At 43.0% G+C, this 21442-nt stretch overlaps 2 protein-coding genes and 1 pseudogene across 7 annotated transcripts in view; all 3 read left to right on the forward strand.

Annotated features, from left to right (window-relative positions):
- On the forward strand, positions 1 to 807 carry LOC118938893 (arg8-vasotocin receptor pseudogene; annotated as a pseudogene).
- A 4779-nt stretch (positions 808 to 5586) lies between these two features.
- LOC110490217 (acyl-coenzyme A thioesterase 5) lies at positions 5587 to 12410 on the forward strand. 6 transcript variants are annotated; one of them, XM_021563484.3, is made up of 10 exons: positions 5587 to 5887; positions 6446 to 6648; positions 8965 to 9064; positions 9176 to 9533; positions 9712 to 9831; positions 9988 to 10070; positions 10292 to 10385; positions 10451 to 10531; positions 11055 to 11196; positions 11313 to 12410. In XM_021563484.3, coding segments are annotated over exons 1-10 (1314 nt in total). In that variant the 5' UTR covers positions 5587 to 5885; the 3' UTR covers positions 11444 to 12410. The 6 variants fall into 6 exon arrangements, with proteins under 6 accessions (XP_021419159.2, XP_021419160.2, XP_090056429.1 ...); XM_021563485.3 differs by having other exon boundaries at positions 5592 to 5718; XM_090200303.1 differs by having other exon boundaries at positions 5631 to 5718; positions 6446 to 7616.
- A 6710-nt stretch (positions 12411 to 19120) lies between these two features.
- LOC110490219 (laminin subunit beta-1) overlaps positions 19121 to 21442 on the forward strand; it is a 43313-nt gene continuing 40991 nt past the window's right edge. Inside the window, exons 1-2 of the mRNA XM_036944497.2 lie at positions 19121 to 19468; positions 20191 to 20363. Of these exons, the coding sequence (XP_036800392.2) occupies positions 19438 to 19468; positions 20191 to 20363 (204 nt within the window). The 5' untranslated portion in view covers positions 19121 to 19437. The remainder of the gene's footprint in view (positions 19469 to 20190; positions 20364 to 21442) is intronic.

Here is a 21442-nt window from a genome sequence, read left to right on the forward strand (position 1 = left end):
TCACTCAACCTCATGGATGACGATTTGAAGATAGGCTTCGACCCCACCGGCAAGCCGGTGATGATGGAAGACCCTGGGAACTCCAGCGACCCGTTTGGCCGGGACGAGGAGGTTGCCAAGATCGAGATCACGGTGCTTAGCGTGACATTCGTCGTGGCTGTGGTGGGTAACCTGAGCGTGCTGCTGGCCATGTACATGATCCGACGGAAGTCCTTGCACATACACCTGTTAATGAAACACCTGAGCCTCGCGGACTTGGTAGTGGCCTTTTTCCAGGTTGCCACAGCTCTGACTTCCTGTGGGCCTGACTTCCTGTGTCGCATCATCAAGTACATGCAGGTGCGAGGGATGTTCGTGTCCACCTACATGTTGGTAATGATGACGCTGGACCACTACATCGCCATATGTCACCCGATGCAGACCCTTCACTAGCCCACGCAGCGCTCCTACTTGATGATCGGGGCCACCTGGGTGTGTAGTCTTGCCCTGAGCATGTCCCAGTATTTTAACTTCTCCCTGAGCGAGGTCCGCCCGGGCTCGGCCGTGTATGACTGCTGGGTACACTTCATCCAGCCGTGGGGTGTGCTCGCCTACATCACCTGGAGCACCGTGGGCATCTTCCTCGTGGCCGTGGCTGTGCTCATGCTCTGCTACAGCTTCATCTGCCGATCAATCTGGCTGAACATAAAGTACTAGACCCAGAAGAGCACGATTGTGATGGCACTTGTGACCAAGAATAGGCTGATCGGGAAGAGTTCAGGCAGCATCGTCAGCACCATCTCGCGTACCGAGCTGCGCACACAGTGAAGATTACTAATCTGAGAACCCATGCCAAGTTTTTTCAGTCTCCTGAGGGGGAATAGGCTTTGCCGTGCCCTCTTCACGACTGTCTTGGTGTGTTTGGAACATGTTAGTTTGTTGGTGATGTTGACACCAAGGAACTTGAAGCTCTCAACCTGCTCTATTACAGCCCTGTCGGTGAGAATGGGGGGTGTGCTCAGTCCTCCATTTCCTGTAGTCCACAATCATCTTCTTTGACTTGATCGCGTTGAGGGAGAGGTTGTTATGATGGCAGCACACGGCCAGGTCTCTGACCTCCTCCCTATAGGCTGTCTCATCTTCGTTGGTGATCAGGCTGTTGTGTCGTCGGAAAACTTGATGGTGTTGGAGTCGTGCCTGGCCATGCAGTCATGAGTGAACAGGGAATACAGGAGGGAACTGGGCATGCACCCCTGAGGGGCCCCCATGTTGAGGATCAGTGTGGCAGATGTGTTGTTACCTACCCTTACCACCTGGCGGCGGCCTGTCAGGAAGTCCAGGATCCAGTTGCAGAGGGAGGTGTTTAGCCCCAGGGTCCTTATCTTAGTGATGAGCTTTGAGGGCACCATGGTGTTGAATGCTGAGCTGTAGTCAATGATTCGCATTCTCACATAGGTGTTCCTTTTGTCCAGGTTGGAAAGGGCAATGTAGAGTGCAATAGAGATTGTATCTGTGGATCTGTCGGGGCGTTATGCAAATTGGAGTGGGTCTAGGGTTTCTGGGATAATGATGTTGATGTGAGCTATGACCAGCCTTTCAAAGCACTTCATGGCTACAGATGTGAGTGCTACGGGTCAGTAGTCATTTCGGTAGGTTACCTTAGTGTTCGTGGGCACAGGGACTATGGTGGTCTGCTTGAAACATGTTGGTATTACAGACTCAGTAAGGGACAGGTTGAAAATGTCAGTGAAGACAAATGGCTACCTAAACATGGTCCCCAATCAGAGACAATGATAAACAGCTGCCTCTGATTGAGAACCAATCTAGGCAACCATGTTTAGGTAGCCATTTTTCCTAGGGTATTTGTGGGTTCTTGTCTATGTGTAGTTGCCTGTTATAAACACAGACATATAAACACAAAACCCCTAGACAATACAAAAACTAAACAAACCACCCTCATCACACCCTGACCTAACCAAAATAATAAAGAAAACAAAGATAACTAAGGTCAGGGCGTGATACCCACCTAATTATTATTATCATTATCAGTAGCCTAGAGGTTAAGAGTGTTGGGCCAGTGACCGAACGATCACTGGTTCAAATCACAGAGCCGACTAGGTGAAAAATATGTTTTTGTGACCTTGAGCAAGGCACTTAGCCCTAATTGCTCCTATAAGTCGCTCTAGATAAGAGCGTCTGCTAAACGACTCAAATTCAAAAAAAAAAAATGATCAGGATGTGTGGACTGGAGGGTCCAAAAGGAGGAGGAGGGGGTCTGTTCTTTGGACTTGGGGAACTGCAGGGAGACTCGGGTGTCTCTCAGGGACTGATGTACACAAGCTGAGTGGGGTAAAGAAGAAGGGTAAACTGACTTACTATACCGCAATGTCACAACACTCCATTGATGATGATCATCATCACTTGCATATCAAATTCAGTCCAGCATCTACTTATAGGCCATTCCATATCCTTCCCCTGCCGACTCTGAACTTCAACATGACCCCCTTCACAATATATAGACAAACATGCACTGATACAAACTCTAGATCTATGAGACAAGCACCGGTTGACACCAACAGAGCTCTGGGTAATGCAACGCTGAGCAGAGCCAGAGATGCCCAGTCAGAAAGGGAAACGCTGGGGGGGGGGGGGGGGGGGGGGGTCAAAGGTCAGCACACTGGTACTTAAAAATTACTGGACTCTCTCTGAGAGAAAGGTTGAGCCAGTTATGAGACCACATGTAGAGAGGGAGATGAAGTGAGAGAGAAGGGAGAGATTGATAGAGATAAGAAGAGAGAGACCGTTTAGTGTTCGGCACAGTGAAAGCATAGGCATAGAATAAAAACTCTGTGTTAAACCTTGATTGACCACTCAGATGACATCATTATTGTTTTGTATCTCTCGAGCTTGACTTTCACTAAATTTATTGAAATGGTACTCCTGTGTCCCACTTGGTTATTTTCTGTTGTAAAAGTTACTCAACAAACACATCACACACAGAGAGGAGAGAGAGAGAGCTGGCCCAGTCTCTGGGGTTGAGGGTGTGTAGCGGCCAGGTGGTCTTCTGGGATTGGACGCTACGTCCCAGTAGGAAGCCAAACAGGACAGGACAGGAAAAGGACATACATTGTTTTGGAGGCAGGAAGTACAGATGGCAGTGGAGATGGAATGACCCCAAAACGTTAATTGTAAAGACATTAGGGTGGAGTCACATCCTGCCTAAGACCAAAATGGCATATATCTAAACTATACATCGTACTCAGTCCGTCTTTTATAGGTCTGTCAAGCTCTCTCGCTCTCCCCATACCCCTCTATTTGTCTCTCTGACTTCCCTACACTCTTTCGCTAACTCTCCGTTTTACTCTCCTTCTCTCTACAGTTTGTAACCATTCCAATCTGTTTTTTTCCCTCCTCAGTTTCTCCTTCCCTCACTCATGGTTGTTTTGGATAAGGAGAACTGTAAACATGTCAGCACCTAGCATTGCATTGATTAGGAACAAGATATGGCCAAAACAAATACCTTTAAAAGAAACATAGCAAATCTATCACCACAAGGCCAATACTGACGGTCGTTTTAGCTAGACCGGTGGCCTGGAGGAGGGTGGGTACGGGCACTTACTAACCCTGTTAATATCACAGCAGACTCCTATAATAACGGGAGAGGCACACGGTGGATCCGTTGCACAGACATGCAAAACACACATGTGCACATGCGGCTTAGAGGGCTGTAGATGAGTAATATTACTGAGATGTTATTACGGGGTTGTAACGATACTTACGTTCAACCTTTTGTCAGTTATCCGGCTCCATACTTCAGCCTCAAACTGAACTGTCAAACCAAAGTGTTCTCATCCCTCGGCATATAAACCTGACTACTTACTGGACATCATACCCAGTGATGCTAATTTAGCAATTTTGTTGCTAGATTTAGCAACTTTTCAGACTACCCTGGCAACTTTTTTTCAAACAGCACCTAGCAACACATTTAGCTACTTTAAAAAATGTATTTGGAACTTTTAGCAACTTTTGAAAAGTGACTCAAACGCTAAAATGCATGCATTTTCCCTCTAAATGACAAAAACGATTTTGTTTCTGTCACACACTCAATCACAACACACGTGCCTGGCTGCAAAAGGGCGTTGTGAGTGACGTCAGCAGCAGGCGCTCAGCTCGTGCACAGGCGGCAGCAATTCCAGCAAATTGCAAATCATGGTTGGCTGACTGCGAGTTCGACGAGCCAAACCCAATGAATATAGTTGGTAACGAATGTTTGATCTTGAACAGAACTTACAACATCAATCAACAAGTTTCAATCAAAATTGTACAGCCAGAAGTACAGAAAAGAGTGGGAGTCTGTAACTGAACAAATGTCAAATGTTATTTTTTTGCAGAGATGGCCAGTCAATTTGAGGGACGTTATTGTGTATTGTACGTAATGACGCAGTTTTACGTTATCACGAAATGACATCACAACGTCATTTAGCAACAAATCAACCTGCCTCTAGCAATTTACCCTGAAAATTAGTTGGCAACACTGATCGTACCTTCAGCTTCATACATCTGACTCGGATTGTTCCTGTGCTTGCCACACCATATTGACATGCAAAAAAAGTTATGTAATCAACGGCAAATGTTAACTTTTGTAATTTGGTTTATGACAGTCGATTACCAATCAGTTACAGCATTTTTTGACAGCATTTCATTCTGAAGACAGTATGGTTTGAAGTGACTGAAATGCATCAGAAATGTATTGGAAAGTTAAGATGATCATCAGGCAATAATGTCCTATGGTCTTCTGAGTAGAAAAGAACATCATCATTGATGTTCTGTCTTCCCCAGTCTAATTTTGTGCCTGGTCTTGTACACTCGTTTCTAACGGCTTGTGTTTATAGTAGAGGGAAACAGTATGTACATAATATGTGTGTTCCTGAGGGTCTTCAATTTCAGTGATGGGGCATAATATTTTGTAGGTTAAACTATTCAAAAGATAGAGCCACATGTTGCAGCCTGGTCTTATATACTAGATGTAACATAATTAAACGAAATCCGGGAGACTGAAATTATTATGTGTTACAGTTGTTATGGTTACATAAAACAGATGGTTACTTTTCGGGGTGGATGGGTGGGCCTATAACACCAACATCTAACAACCGATAAGTGAACGTCAAGCAACCGAAAATGTTCGCAAATTCGAATGTCATCACAGAAAACGTTAGTATTTTACCTACTTAGCAACTTTTCCACTAGTTTTTAGCTTACAGAATGTTAGCTAACCCTTCCCCTAACCTTAACCCTTTTAGCTAATCTTTCCTCTAACCCAACTCCTAAACTTAATCCTAACCCCTAGCCTAGCTAACGTTAGCCATCTATCTAAAAATGTGTAACATATCATATGTCCTGCAAATTCGTAACATATTCTACATCTTTTGCAATCGCCGCTGGTGATTTGCATAAAGTTGGGAAAAGTTGATATTTTTCACCGCCTCCCCCACCCAAAGGTCCCCTACCCTCTCTGCTTTCCTTCCATTGAAATTAATGGGAAGAGGTGTTTCACCGAGGATAGACTTTTGAGGTTAATTATACTTTTATATTACGTGAGGAACTTTTATTTTGAAAATGTCAGCAATTCAGAGATCCGGAAGTACCGTTTTAGTGTTGCTGACTGACACTTATTAAGCAGACCCTCTTACCAAACAGTGCGTAAACCCAACGTAGCCTACGTTGTTATTAACCGGTGAAGTAAGTAACAGTCCTTTGAGAAAAATCTTGCCGCCTTTGTGAAGATTAATCATGCATAGGCCTACAGTTCATCGCTATGGGTTTCTAGTTGCTGTAACTTTGTGAGCAGTGCCGCACGGACTTTGTACTTTCCTGCACGAGTAAACTTGTCTACTCGCACCAGAATTATGTAACTACACAGAGCGGTTTTCTATGTCAGCATCTCTTTGACTTGTCATTGTCGAATAACTTAGTCTAGGTAAATGTGGACACAAAGTTTGAAGCGAATGTGACTCGTAGCCAATTTTGTTTTCATAATGATCGGTCATGAATAGCCAACTGACATTTACTCCTGAGGTGCTGACCTGTTGCACCCTCGACAACTACTGTGATTCTTAATATTTGACCATGCTGGTCATTTATGAACATCTTGGCCATGTTCTGTTATAATCTCCACCCGGCACAGCCAGAAGAGGACTGGCCACCCCTCACTTCCTCTCTAGGTTTCTCCCTAGGTTTTGGTCTTTCTAGGAAGTTTTTCCTAGCCACCGTGCTTCTACACCTGCATTGCTTGCTGTTTGGGGTTTTAGGCTGGGTTTCTGTACAGCACTTTGAGATATCAGCTAATGTACGAAGGGCTATATAAATACATTTGATTTGATTTTCACAGGTTAAAGCCAAGACAAATGGGATGTCAATCCCACCATCTTTACCAATGATCGTTTGGTTTCTGTCTTTTTTTCTACAGGTGTTTGTCCACCATGGTTGGGACTTTCCCGCTTCTGTCAGTGCAGCCAACGCGGGGGCTTGTGGATGAGAAGATCCAGGTAGTTGTGAGGAATTTACCGCCAGCGCTCTCAGTGACACTACATTCCCTTCATCGCTCTGAGGATAAGGACCTTTGGGAGGCGTTCGGCCATTACACCAGCGACGGCCAAGGCACGGTGACAGGTAGGTTTGTGACCGCCGACCGTGCTTACAGACCGTGTTCTTGGATGTAGCCTTGGCCTAACTTCTGTATGAAATCCCATACTCTTGTTTAATTCAATTACACGTTGTCCTGGTGGTTGCCAATAAGATCCGCATGCGCTGTAACATGAGATGCTGGCCAATGTTTTTGCCTGCTAGTTTGCCCTCTATTGCTATCAAGTTAGTACAACATCACAGCAAACCTTGAGTAAAGGATACCAAAATAGATGCTATTAAAACCAATATGGTTGTTGTGAAGGTCATGCAGTGGACCTGTAGTCCCAAGTAGGATCAGTGTTAAAATGCAACACACTTTGAAAGGCGTGACCAATGAACACGCCCAAGCACATTAATGCCAAGTTCAATACAACTGGAATTCCAAGTCGGGAACTCAGCCTCTTTCTAGAGCTCTCACTTTCCTACCTGAAGATCACTGACCTCATTATTTGACCTCGGAGTTCCCAGTTGTTTTGAAAGCCACATTCAGTGTGCTTGAGACTTTTTAAAGAAATTAACCATTGTTCTTTACTGACTTGCCTAGTAAAATAATTTCTTATTTACAATGACGGCCTACAAAACCCGGATGACGGGATGGGGATGACGCCCTATAGGATCCCAATCACAGCCGGTTGTGATGCAGCCAGGAATCGAACCAGGGTGTCTGTAGTGACGCCTCTAGCACTGAGATGCAGTGCCTTAGACAGCTGCGCCATTCGGGAGCCCCAGTCTACAGACAACTGACTAGCGGTCGACCAATTTAATCGGCATGGCCGATTTTCAAGTTTTCATAACAATCAGTAATCAGCCTTTTTGGACGCCGATTACATTGCAATCCACGAGGAGACTGTGTGTTAGACTGACCACCAATCCACGAGGAGACTGTGTGTTAGACTGACCACCTGTTACGTGAGTGCAGCATCAAAGGGACCTTGTGGCTGCAAGGAGCCAAGGTAAGTTGCTAGCTAGCATCTTATATAAAAAGAAACAATCTTCACAATCACTAGTTAACTACATGATTGATGATATTACTAGGTTACCTAGCTTGCCCTGCGTTGCATATAATCAATGCGGTGCCTGTTAATTTATCATCTAATCACAGCCTACTTCAACTTCGCCAAACAGGTGATGATTTAACAATCGTTGCACAAATGTACCTAACCATAAACATCAATGCCTTTCTTAAAATCAATACTCAGAAGTATATATTTTTAAACATGCATATTTTGTTAAAAGAAGTTCATGTTAGCAGGAAATATTAACTAGGGAAATTGTGTCACTTCTCTTGCCTTCAGTGCAAGCAGTTAGGGTATATGCAGCAGTTTGGGCTGCTTGGCTCGTTGCGAACTGTGTGAAGACCATTTCTTCCTAACAAAGACCGTAATTAATTTGCCAGAATTTTACATAATTATGACACAACATAGATTGTGCAACTAAACAGGGATATTTAGATTTAGGGTTGCCACCCGTTCAATAAATTATGGAACGGTTCCGTATTTCACTGAAAGAAAAAACGCTTTGTTTTCGAAATGATAGTTTCCCGATTTGACCTATTAATGACCTAAGGCTTGTATTTCTGTCTGTTTCTTATATTATAACTAAGTCTATGATTTGAAAGAGCAGTCTGACTGAGCGGTGGTAAGCATTCATTCAAACAGCACTTTACTCCGTTTGCCAGCAGCTCTTAGCAATGCTTGAAGCACAGCACTGTTTGACTTCAAGCCTATCAACTCCCGAGATTAGGCTGGCAATACTATAGTGCCTATAAGGACATCCAATAGGCAAAGGCATATGAAATACAAATGGTATTTGTACCAAATAGTCGATGAGTTATAATTCCTAGAATATTGAAGACTCATGTTAAAAGGAACCACCAGCTTTCATATGTTCTCATGTTCTGAGCAAGGAACTTAAACGTTAGCTTTTTCACATGGCACATATTGCACTTTTTCTTCTCCAACACTGTTTCTGCATTATTTAAACCAATTGAACATGTTTTATTTATTTCTGAGAATAAATTGATTGATTTATGTGTTAAGTTAAAATAAGTGTTCATTCAGTATTGTTATAATGGTCATTAATTACAAACATATAAAATCGGCAGATTAATCGGTATCTGCTTTTTTTTGGTCCTCCAATAATCGGTATCGGTGCTGAAAAATCATAATCAGTCAACCTCTACAACTGACATCTCTGAAAAAAATGAGCTACGAGTAGAAAAAAATAGTTTTGAATGGTCATCCTTCTCTGAAGTCCAAGTCAGGAACTCCAGCCTCTTTCTCTTTTCTGTTGTTTATGTAGTTGCTAAGGATGCCAGTCTTGGAGGAACATATGAAGGAGCAGAGCCCATGGGTCTACTGTGGAGCATGCAACCTGTTCCAGGCAGTCGGACAGGCCTCAGGTAATACACCAAAGCAATTCAATATTTGCGGTCAATTTTACATAGGATAAACACATCATTTAGGGTGACCGGGCCCAGCTGGACAAGTCAAATAAACTCTCTGTCTCTCAGGTTGAGAAAGATGGATGTCCTCACTCCTAATGTGGTACACATCTCTGTGTACAGTGGGCACATGACTGAGGGCTTCAGCAAGCAGTCTCCTCTAGCGACCGTTGTCACAGAACGATGGTACATGGCACCGGGTGTGTGCAGAATTGACATCAGGGAACATGGAGTCCGAGGGACCCTCTTTTTACCCCCAGGTCCTGGACCCTTCCCTGGGGTGTTGGATATGTGGGGAGGGGGTGGGGGGCTGGTGGAGTACCGCTCCTGCCTCCTGGCGTCACACGGTTTTGTTTCCATGGCGCTAGAGTACCTTTCCTATGACAAGAACGGAACCTCAGACATCGAATCAAAAACCTACTTTGAGGTGAGTCTCATACTGTGTGTGCCTACATGCTTGTGCTTGTCTTAATGTTCAGAAACAGCCCTGAGAGGGCAGAGTCCACTCCTGTGACTCATTATCCAGACTCACTGTTATATTACATCACCTCACGTTATATTACATTGCATCCCTATCACTTGAGCTCCATCTCTCTGTTATGTAGAAAGCGTTCAGGATTGTGCAGGAGCACCCTCTGGTGATGAAGGACAGAGTTGCTCTGTTTGGTCTCTCCTTAGGCGCATCAGTCGCCCTCAACTTGGCAGCCTACTCCAAAGACATCAGCGTGAGCCTCTCCCTCCTACTCTCCTCTTTTTCCTCCAGATTGGAGCTTTATAGAGTGAATTCAGATTCAGTAATCTTTATTGTCCCAACACTGACCATGTGTATATGCTTATGAGTTTGTTTAGTGTGTAAACAATAAATACTGTGTGTATTCCAGCCCAAATGCTGTGTGTGTATCAGTGGGAGTCACGTCAACCCTGTCAACAAGCCTATCGGCGAAGTGTTTAGAAAGATGAACAAGTGAGTGGTGTGTGGCTGAAAAATAAACCTAAATCTGTTCAAAGTGAAGGTGTAGGTACCGTGAAGTGAAGGTACCGTGATTATCGTGAAGTGAAGGTACCGTGATTATCGTGAAGTGAAGGTACCGTGATTATCGTGAAGTGAAGGTACCGTGATTATGAAGCTTGTGACATACAGCCCAAATTAAGAAATAGACTAAAAACACAATTATTTATTGCCAGGGATGGGTATAAGACCCGATTTGATGAAGAGGGCCGTGTGGTCTGGAGAGACATCATTCTGCCTATCCCAACCGACCTTGGAGAGAAAGTGGATGTAAGTCAACACACACAAACACCCACACTGTGGGTTTGTTTACTTATTGCCGTGTCTTCTGACAGATGGGGAGGATAAAGTGTCCATTGATGTTGGTCGTCGGGGAGGATGATCAGAACTGGGCCACAGTGGAGTCTGCCAAGGACGTGAGTACACACACAAACATGATTACAAGCTTCCTATGAAATCAATAATTGTGATTGATGCTGAATGTGACCTCTGACCTGTGTGGGAGCAAAACTCATGACTATATTTCCAATATTAGCAGCATCTAGGCTTTCCACTTTGAAGAGCTGAGACAGAATGGCTATATAAGGAATGGAACATATAGGACCAGGGTCCCGCTACCAATATAACCTATCAGATGTGGGTGTTAACAAGCAAGTTCTGAGATGAAAAGAAAATAATGGAGAAAGGTCAAGGGAAGCTATTTTCATATAGAGGGAGGGGACTCTATACGTTATGCAAAGACAGAATCCTATAAAGGCAGGACTCTGTAATATCAGAAGTTAGTCTCTTTACATGGAGGGGTTCGGCTCTGTTACGTTTGTGATAGGGTCCTTCCATGGAAGGGCTCAGCTTTGCTACTTTGTATTAAAGTCTATATTTAATTCACAAGTTCTTGTAAGAGTGTTATATTTCTGAGACAATTTTCCACGACACCTGCAGATGACCCAGATGATGTGTGCAGCGGGCAACGAGCACCTACTGACCATTCTACAATACCCTGATGCTGGACACCTCATTGAGCCGCCCTACACACCCCACTTCAGAGCCAGCAACTTCATAGTGCTGCAAACACGACAGAAAGGTACTGTACACACAACTCACACCTATAGTATACACACCTGAACTAAGATATATATATATCATAACATAACCAATTGTTCACTCCCAATGTAACTAATGATTGTTTGTGTGTTGCAGTGATCATGTTATGGGGAGGGTACACCAAGCCGCATGCTGATGCTCAGGAAGACTGTTGGGAGAAGATCCTTAGCTTCCTACGGCAACACCTCTACCCCAGCCCTGACTCTGTCCCTAAGGCCAATCTGTGATGTCACTGACCTAGTATCAAGGACCTAGTATGATTGACTAAGCTATAACTTTTATTTTTAAATACAATAACACTTTATATTTTAAGTCTAATTATTTTAGTGGGTGAGAGGGTTCTTCTAAGCTAATAATTATACGTAACATAATTATTTTTGCGAGACAGGATTCTCGATACCACTCTAACGACCAAGTGAAGAATCTTATAGTCTTATAGTGTGTGACCCCTGTCTTGCCATGTCATTTAGTGAGCGCACCACTGCGTTGTCAAGACTTAAAACGTCAGGAAAGACAGTCGTTTAATGTGACAGGCTCAGCGATAGGATTTGGAAATTTGTGTGGTGTACACTTGGTTTTAGCTATTCTTTTTTTAAATTACTTAAAATATTGAATTTGGTCTTTACTACTATAGCCCATAGAAACGCATTGAATAACACATTCATAAATGGCAAAAAAGACAGTCCAAAAATGTATCATAAGGAATAAGATTTTTTTTTTTTGTGAGAAGACCAATTTTTGAGATGTCTCGGTTTGACAAACACCACTGTAGCTCAGTCACCTTCCACCTCAGATGTGGAATGTCGACATAGGCGGATGTGGCGGATTGAGACACAGCCCAAGAAAAAAATCTGATATTAATCTTAAACTGACAGTATTTTGGGTACATCAATATACTCTTAAGGATTAATATTTATGAAATGACTGAGAGTCATCAGACCAGTGGACACAGCTGTACAACATAAATTGAGGGCTGATGAGGAGTGTCCACAGTAGTGGGTCAGAGTCTCTCATTCACTGAACTGCATGAGTTTCAACCTGCCAATAGTGTTAACACCTGTGCCTGAAACCTAACTGCCATAGCACACAGATGATTGATTCTATTTTTTGATTCATGAGGAAATAATAGGAAATGTATTGTCCATGATGTTTATAATAGATCAGAGGAAGAATATGAACAATATCTGTAATTGAGCACATGAGAGCGCTATTTGGTCATTCTTTTGCAGTTCTTCAATATAGTACATGAGGGTGATGAATGCACGTAGCATGTGTAGTGGTGGGCAATGGATGAGTCCTGGGCCTGTATTCCAACATCTGAGTAGGACTGTTGCTCTTGGACAAGGACTTCCCTGTCCATGTAATCTTATTCATTATGATCAGAAAGCAAGAACTGATTCATTTTCACAATATGGAGGGAGAAGGAGGAATGGAAGGAGAGAGGGATAGTGTGGAGGGATGGAAGGAGAGAGGGATAGTGTGGAGGGATGGAAGGAGAGAGGGATAGTGTGGAGGGATGGAAGGAGGAATGGAATGAGAGAGGGATAGTGTGGAGGGAGAAGGAGGGATGGAAGGCGAGAGGGATAGTGTGGAGAAAGGAGGGATAGTGTGGAGGGAGAAGGAGGGATGGAAGGAGAGAGGGATGGTGTGGAGGGATGGAAGGAGAGAGGGATGGAAGGAGAGAGGGATAGTGTGGAGGGAGAAGGAGGGATGGAATGAGAGAGGGATAGTGTGGAGGGAGAAGGAGGGATGGATAGTGTGGAGGGATGGAAGGAGAGAGGGATAGTGTGGAGGGAGAAGGAGGAATGGAATGAGAGAGGGATAGTGTGGAGGGAGAAGGAGGGATGGAAGGAGAGAGGGATAGTGTGGAGGGAGAAAGAGGGATGGAAGGAGAGAGGGATAGTGTGGAGGGAGAAGGAGGGATGGAAGGAGAGAGGGATAGTGTGGAGGGAGAAGGAGGGATGCAAGGAGAGAGGGATAGTGTGGAGGGTCTGTTTATCATCTGGATTGTTTTGCTCTTTACTGCTCAACCCTTTGACCCTTCCATTTCTACCTCTGATTCAGAGTCGAAGGGTTAGACACAAAAGGGGAATTGGAAATAGGGAAGTTCAATGCTGACATAAGACCAGAGGATTGCCTGTATTCCCTTCACTGTACATCAATTGGAAATTGTAATCTGACCGATTGTGGTATTTGTTACAGAGGGTTACTATAGTGTGTGGTTATGGTATGTGTGTAAGCCGAAGGCCAGGCCATAAAGAGGATTTGGCTTTGACAGAGAGCAAGGCCGATGTGTTTGCACAGATTTAGTGCTTAACAGCTCACCTGACTAACAGCTACCAGCTCCTCCATGAGCTAATGCAGTCTCGCTCTAAATTCAAAAGCCATGCAATAAAACACACACGAGAGCGCAGGTGCACACACAAACACACACAGACATTGTTCCAGAATGATGATAAACTTAATAGGGGCCATACTTGCGAACATTGCAAACAGTTCAAATTTAAAGTCTCAAAATGCGTATTAGCCTATTTAAGTATTTGATTTACTTGCATGTGATAGAACGCTACATTGTAGCTGGTCCCATCAGATAACCTGGCACACGTTAGCCCTATGCTAACCTCCACCAGATGAGTGATTATTTCCTGAAACAATGTTCCCATCAGGCTGTCAAAGATTTTAGACTTCATATCCACCGACCAATGGCTTTTCTTAAAATAAGTCAACCATGGTCACTAGTGGGATATTTTAAAAGGTTCAATGCAGCTGTTTATATCTCTATCAAAAAATGTCTGCTGATTGTTTTCAACTAAAATGTATGGACGCCAAGGGAAACTAGTCTTCCCCAAATATTTGACTAATACATTTTTTTTACATGATCTTTTGTCTCTGAATTTTCATCGTTTTTCATAATTTCACAAGTGGCTGAAGCTCACCGGAGTAGTAAATGGCTGGGCTCTGATTCCTGACTCATCAGAGCGAGGGAAACTGCGCCCCTCTGTCTGAGAATGTGTAGCCCATGTATCAACATTTTTTGGGGGGGACCTTTATTGAACTAGGTAAGTCCCGTTAAGAACAAATTCTTATTTACACGGCCTACCCTGGCAAAATGACAGCCAAACCCTAATCCGGACGACGCTGGGCCAATTGTGCGCCGCCCTATCGGACTCCCAATCACGGACGGTTGTGATACAGCCTGGAATTAAACCAGGGTTTGAAGTGATGCCTTTAGCACTGAGCTGCAGTGCCTTAGACCGCTGCGCCACTCGGGAGCCTGAGCATATGATTGATTGATTGGTGCCAGCAAGCATTTGGCCGCCCTTGATAAAGTAATTAACCAATCGGTGTTGAGCTGAGCTCAACTATGGGTTGTCCTGGTGCAGAAAAACACCCTTATGGGAGGCCAGTTTGGATTTGATGTCACACTATTCAAATTCATTTCTAAGCTAAATGTCATTTTCAGAAAAACTTTGTCTGTTTCTGGTCTGCTTGTGGTGTTGTCATGCAGTAGCTAGCTTGCTAAATTAGCCCTTTCCTAAGCCATGGATGGAGACGGGGATTTGGACTAATTATTTGTACAGGCCAATGATTTTGATGGCGAATCTGATCTAACCATAAATTAATGTTGTGCCACTGGCCTGAAATGATTGAAGTTTATTATGTAGGCTCACGCTAACTTCGCTGGTTCATTGTTGTCCAGGTGAGGAAGTTAGGCTAGCAAGCATTATTGCTAGGTAGCCTATGACAACAAAAACTAAAAGTGTACTACTGTATGACAGAGCCAGAGAACGTTTTGCCAACGTGAAAGAGAGGATGGCATTGGCATTTAACTAGTCTATAAGTATGATGAGTGAAAAAAAAAATTGTACTTGCGGGCGCACGCACACACTGAAATCCGTACCGTGGACAGCCAGGTGATATTTAGCAACATTGGACTAAATCGTTTTTGGAGTCTTTAACGTTTTCAGTGTATTAAAACTAAGCATAAATAACCTTGTTGATCTGATTATGTTTAAGTTGATATGGCGTTGGAATAGTGGAAGAAGTGCTCCTGTTGACTGTGCTCTTGTATATCGAGGTGGCGTACTAATAAATGGGTTATAGTGAAAACAACACTATCACAACAGGTTATAATATGGATTTTTACTGGCTTGGCTTGGCTTCCTCAGTGATTTTTACCCATGCACCGCTACTGATTAAAATGGTAAATACAAATAATAGCTTCTGGCCTCCCGAGTGGCACAGCGGTCTAAGGCACTGCATCGCAGTGCTTCAGGCATCACTACAGACCCGGGTATGATCCCGGGCTGTGTCACAGCCGACCGTGACCCACGAGGTGGTGCACAATTGGTTAGGGGAGGGTTTGACCGACCGGGATTTCCTTGTAAGCGATCAGTGTGTCAAGAAGCAGTGTGGCTTGGCAGGGTTGTGTTTCGGAGGACGCATGGCTCTCGATCTTCGCCTCCGGAGTCCATAGGGGAGTTGCAGAGATGGGATTGGACTGTAAACTACCAATTGGATAAAATTGCTTCTTTGCAAATGACAATTTCTAGGACTGTCTGGGATTGCTAGGACTGTCTGGGAGGGGAAAACTGAAAATTAGCTGTTATTGACAGAGGTTTGGAGCTCCTTATTATTGGAGTATTAGCTCTAACTAATTTACTGCATGGAAGGCCAAAAATCCATCCCGCCACAACGTGCACAAAAAAAGTCTAAAACACTCGTGGTGTTGTGAAAAAGCTGTATTTACCTTTACTGCTATTACTAATTGGTGGCGTGATCCACTAAGGCGGTAAGCCCAAAGACTCACACCTGTGAGTTTGAATCCCCCTTGGGGCATTATTATATGAGGAACAAAAACACTCCACTGCTGGTCCTTGAGTCAAATAATGCATAGGTGACAAAGTAGATTATAAAAATACATATAAAACATAATTAAAAGGGTAGGCCTACCAGTGATTTCAATATCTGATCACTTTTTGTAATTATTATTTCGCAGTGTAAATTGACTGGATATGTTCACTGCAGTATTAATTCATTAGCTCAATGTTAGGTTTATGGGCCAATATGCATAAGCTTCTAATTTAGGCTACACATCTCGAGCCTTTAAGGTCTTCATTTTAGCATATGTTTTCCCTGTCAAAATGAAGGGTAAATTTAAAAAATACATTTGTTTTGTTGCGCAATTACGTACCTGGCCTCTCCGCTGCCTCGGATATTAATGTTGAATCTTGTGGAGTCCCAGAAAAAGCCAGACTACAATAGCTCGTTGGAAATGTATTAGGGGTTCACAGCAAAGCAGTGAAATCTATTATTAGTCTTAGATTCTTTTTTAAATCCCTTGACATGGTCAAATAACTCAAACATAGATTGGCACACAGAAAATAAAGGCCATGGAGGGAGTATTGGAACATAACTAATTAAATTACAGTTAACAAAGAATTACACTTAATCCAGTATAAACTAATGTACAGAATGTATTTTAAGAGCTAATTCACAAATTCTACAGAATAACGGCAGAGTCATGTCCTAAGTGTAAAACTAAGTGACTCAATGATCCATGCCTTCTGGTGCTATAAAGTCCAAAAGTTATGGGCTGAGTTAGAAAGTTGGCTGTCAGAAGTTTTATAATATAAATGTATTTTTTACTCCATCTATCTGCATATTTCAAGACCTGACATATGACGGTTATGGTGAGATACCAAAAGGTTTGGACTGTATTTTTCTTGTCAATCATTTTGGAAAAAATGTATATTAAATGGCCCTCCATCGTTAAGACAGTGGATTAATGCATTATCTAAACTATGTATGTTTTTCTATTGTCAGAAGAAAATAAATCGTATAAAAAAATAAAAACAACTATTGGCAACTTGGTCCAAAAGAATGCCACTGATTGGCCTGTAGGTGGCACTGTTATAACAAGTGTCACTTAAACCCAAATATCCACTGCCCCGTTTGACCTAGAGACTTGAATGTAGGTGAATGCTATATGTAGATGTCTTTCCTCATGCTAAACAAATTTGCCTCAAGGACCCATAAGGTCCGTCAGAATAGATTTTCCTCCATCTTGGAAAACCTGTAGGCCCATGGTACATCTCATAACTTAGTTTGAGAAAAGTTAAGGGATTGGTTAAGAGATGACTGAGTTATTGATAAATATTCACTTAAATCGTTTGTAAATCCACTTTACTATGGCCTATCAACTTGAAACAGGATGTTTTTACAACTGCGACCTGGCCAAGATAAAGCATAGCAGTGTGAACAAACAGCAACATAGAGTTACACATGGAGTAAACAATAAACAAGTCAATAACACAATTTAAAAAAAAAGTCTATATACATTGTGTGCAAAAGGCATGAGGAGGTAGGCGAATAATTACAATTTAGCAGATTAACACTGGAGTGATAAATTATCAGATGGTCATGTGCAGGTAGAGATACTGGTGTGCAAAAGAGCAGAAAAGTAAATAAATAAAAACAGTATGGGGATGAGGTAGGTAAATTGGGTGGGCTATGTACAGCTGCAGCGATCGGTTGGTTAGCTGCTCAGATAGCAGATGTTTAAAGTTGGTGAGGGAGATAAAAGTCTCCAACTTCAACGATTTTTGCAATTTGTTCCATTTCATTTGTGACGACTGAATGCTTGAATGAGAAAGTCATCAGACCAGTGGACACAGCTGTACAACATAACTTGAGGGCTGATGAGGAGTGTCCACCGTAGTGGGTCAGAGTCTCTCATTCACTGAACTGCATGAGTTTCAACCTGCCAATAGTGTTAACACCTGTGCCTGAAACCTAACTGCCATAGTACACAGATGATTGATTCTATTTTTTGATTCATGAGGAAATGTATTGTCTATGATGATTATAATAAATCGGAGGAGAATGAACAATATGTTGTCATTGAGAGCATGAGAGAGCTATTTGGCATGTCTCTTGCAGTTCTTCAATATTCCACAAGAGGGTGATGTATGCACATAGCACGTATAGTTGTGGTCAATTGCTGAGTCTTGGGGCTGTATTCCAAATGTCTCTAGAGTAGGAGTGTTGATCTTGTATAAGGATCCCCCTGTCCATTTAATCTTATTATGATCTGAAAGCCAGAACTGATCCTAGATCAGCACTCCTGCTCTGAGATGTTTCATACATAGGTTGCAGTCTAAACCAGGGTTTCTAAAACTCGTGCCCTGGGTGCATGTTTTGGTTTTTGAACTACAACTACACAGCTGATTCAAATAACCAACTCACCAAGCTTAGATTATTTGAATCAGCTGTGTAGTGCTAGGTTAAAAACCAAAATGTGCACCCAGTTGGGACCTCGGACTGAGTTTGGGAAATCCTGGTCTAAATTTTTCAAGTAAACCCCATTGAACTTGATGAATAGGGTGTCTTATAAAACTAATAAACACGTCTTGATTTTACCATTCAAAATTCAGACAAAATCCAGGCAAATTACTTCAGCGCTGAGGAGGGAATCATCTTTAACTTTCAGTGTTCGGGGAGATGCTGTGTCTATTTTCCTGAGGGGTAACTATGGGCACCTGTCCAACTCAACGACAAGCATGTCCAGGGTTTAGCCCAATAGGGGATTGAATCTGACAGAATAGGATTTTTCAGCTATCACCCATCTGTGCCCAACTGCTAAATAAGCCCCCCACTACAAAATACAGAAAATGGCCCCTGTGTGTGTCCCTCTGCCCGACAGAGACGGATGTGGAGTTCTGCGTTTGACATGGTAAAGTACCCAACTCTCCTTCTGGGGTCAGTCAGAAGAACCGTGAAGTTGATCGTGTGAAACATGGCAGGTAATGTATGTGCAGCAGTGCATTCCAGAGCTACACCTATGTCTGTCTGACCTGCAGACCGACTGATATGCTCTTATGTTCTCGGTAGCATAAACAAGCATACTGACCATAACTTTTGATTTGACAACACACCTAGAGCAGTCTGTTGACTTATCTCGAGATTAAAAGTAAAGTCATTTACTTGTATTGTTTAATCAAAGACAGTCCTGGCTGAATGTGGTGCGCTTATCTTCGTTAGCACGCTGCGCTGCATACCCAGGCTGGAGGGTTGGGACTCGGGAACGCGTGGGGTGTGTAGTTGGGGGCTCGCCAGGACCTCCTAGAACAGAGTTACACAGACACACTCATGCACGCAACTGCTTCAGGACTTGCCAAAAACCACCCGACGGATAAATATCAATGTTTAACACTCGAAAATGTTGATGTTGCTCATCGCATCACTTTTGAGTAAGTATTGTTTTTACGTGGAAGTGTTTCGTCTTTTTCTACTGCGCAGGTAGCTAGCTAAAGTATTCTCAATGCATTTGAGGCGTAGCCAAAAGCCAAGTATTGTGGAGGAAAAGTAAAATGTGAAGAGATCCAAAAGAGGATTTTATTTTCTGTTGCCGTCAAAGTTTAATTGCCATGTTACTTTTCACTCTCACTTATTCAGGACCATGGATACCCTTTAATGAGGAACTGTACGCCATTATTTAAACATGTATTCAACAGTTTATACATGTCAGATGTCTCAGTCCACTATGCTTGTTTAAATATGTTTTGGGCACATTATTTTCAACTAGCTATCGTTTACAGAGGCTGTTTAGTGCAGTCAATAACTGTTTCCCACAGTCGCTGTTGTTCCCGAACATAACAGCCTGTTTTCATAAACAGTCCCGCCACAGGGATCGATTGGAAAGATAGTCCATGTGATTTCAATTAAATTAACTGGAAGCCTATCATGTGACCGTTATGTTTTTATACCCAGTGATGCATTAGACTAAAGGGAGCCTGTGGTAGCAACTGAGAGACGCCTCTTAAATCGAAAATACAAATATTTGTACAGATTTTTAACTGTGGAATAGTTTAGTTATATAGCATAATAGTTGCATGGAGAGTTATACTCCAGACATGTTTTGCTCGCCCGTACAGCATCATCAGCTACACTCAATGCTGTTTCTGTCTGGCAGCCCTCTGGTGGCGGTCCTTTGCGCAGCTGCCGGAGTTTGGGGATGTGTGCACTGAGGGGAGCTGCTACCCCGCCACCGGGGACCTTCTGATCGGCCGTGCGCACCAGCTCACAGCCTCCTCCACCTGCGGCATTGAGAAGCCTGAACGCTTTTGCATTGTTGGTCACCTGGAGGTAAGACACCTCACACCTGGGTCACAGATAGGTGTACTACACCTAGACAGGGTGGGCATAAGCAGTTGCTTAGGCTCCCCAGGCGCCATAAGCAGTTGCTTATTTATGATCTCAGTCTGGTTCTCAACTGTTGAGTTTGAATAGTAGAATACACAAGGTGCAATTTTGAAATTGGGTTGTGACTCAGCAGTTTTAACTGACATTCACTCAATTAGCCCCTTTCAGAATTTTTTTTTAGATTGTTAAATTAGTCTAGCCAGCTAATTTAACTTGAGTTTAATTTGAGTTTATTTTATTTTTTACAGGGACAGTGCGTGCACATGAATCAACATTTCAGTAAAAGTGGCATTTTTTTGCCAGCGGGCTAATTTTCAATAGCAGTCCCTGGGCAGGTTATTAAAAACAATGTCTATATTGTAAATCATTGAGCAGTGAGCACATGCAGAGCAACATAGGACAAGCAAGACATAGCATACAGACAGAGCAACATAGGACAAGCAAGACGTAGCATACAGACAGAGCAACATAGGACAAGCAAGACGTAGCATACAGACAGAGCAACATAGGACAAGCAAGACGTAGCATACAGACAGAGCAACACACAACTTGTAGTAGGGGAGAGCTGGGATGAAAGTAACACACCCATTTTCTCAGATAAAACAGAAGCTAGAATGAAGTAGTGAAGTCACCACGTTCCTAATGAGGACGAGCTCCCTGCAAAAACAACTGGCAAGTCCAACGATGTTTCCCATTGTTATCAACAAAAAAAAGTGTTTTAGTGCAATGTAAGTAAAAACACAGACTTGGAAGTTTATTGGGGGGGGTTGTATAGTTGTTTAAGGTTCCACATGTCATTTTCTTAACCCATCTAGTGACTAAATCCCAGCAGACTGTAGGTTTCAAGTATCATGCTAGATAGCCTTGGGTGTTAGCCTGGGTGCAGTTATAGCAGAGACGGGTGTGACGAAAGTAACACAGTGTTAGCTGATGACCTGGAATGAAATAAAACGTTTAAGCACACGCCATTGTCTCCTCTAGTTCATATTGCTTTTATCATATTTGCAAAATATCAACACGTG

This window comes from Oncorhynchus mykiss, chromosome 15 (assembly GCF_057628025.1).
Source record: "Oncorhynchus mykiss isolate SJ-2025 chromosome 15, ASM5762802v1, whole genome shotgun sequence".
In the NCBI taxonomy this organism is placed as follows: domain Eukaryota; kingdom Metazoa; phylum Chordata; class Actinopteri; order Salmoniformes; family Salmonidae; genus Oncorhynchus; species Oncorhynchus mykiss.

Bases quoted from the DNA above. Each gene is read 5' to 3' on its own strand.
- LOC110490217 (XM_021563484.3), top strand. The intron at 6,649-8,964 runs GTAGGTTTGTGA...TTGTTTATGTAG, and splicing joins CGGCCAAGGCACGGTGACAG to TTGCTAAGGATGCCAGTCTT. The intron at 10,532-11,054 runs GTGAGTACACAC...CGACACCTGCAG, and splicing joins CAGTGGAGTCTGCCAAGGAC to ATGACCCAGATGATGTGTGC.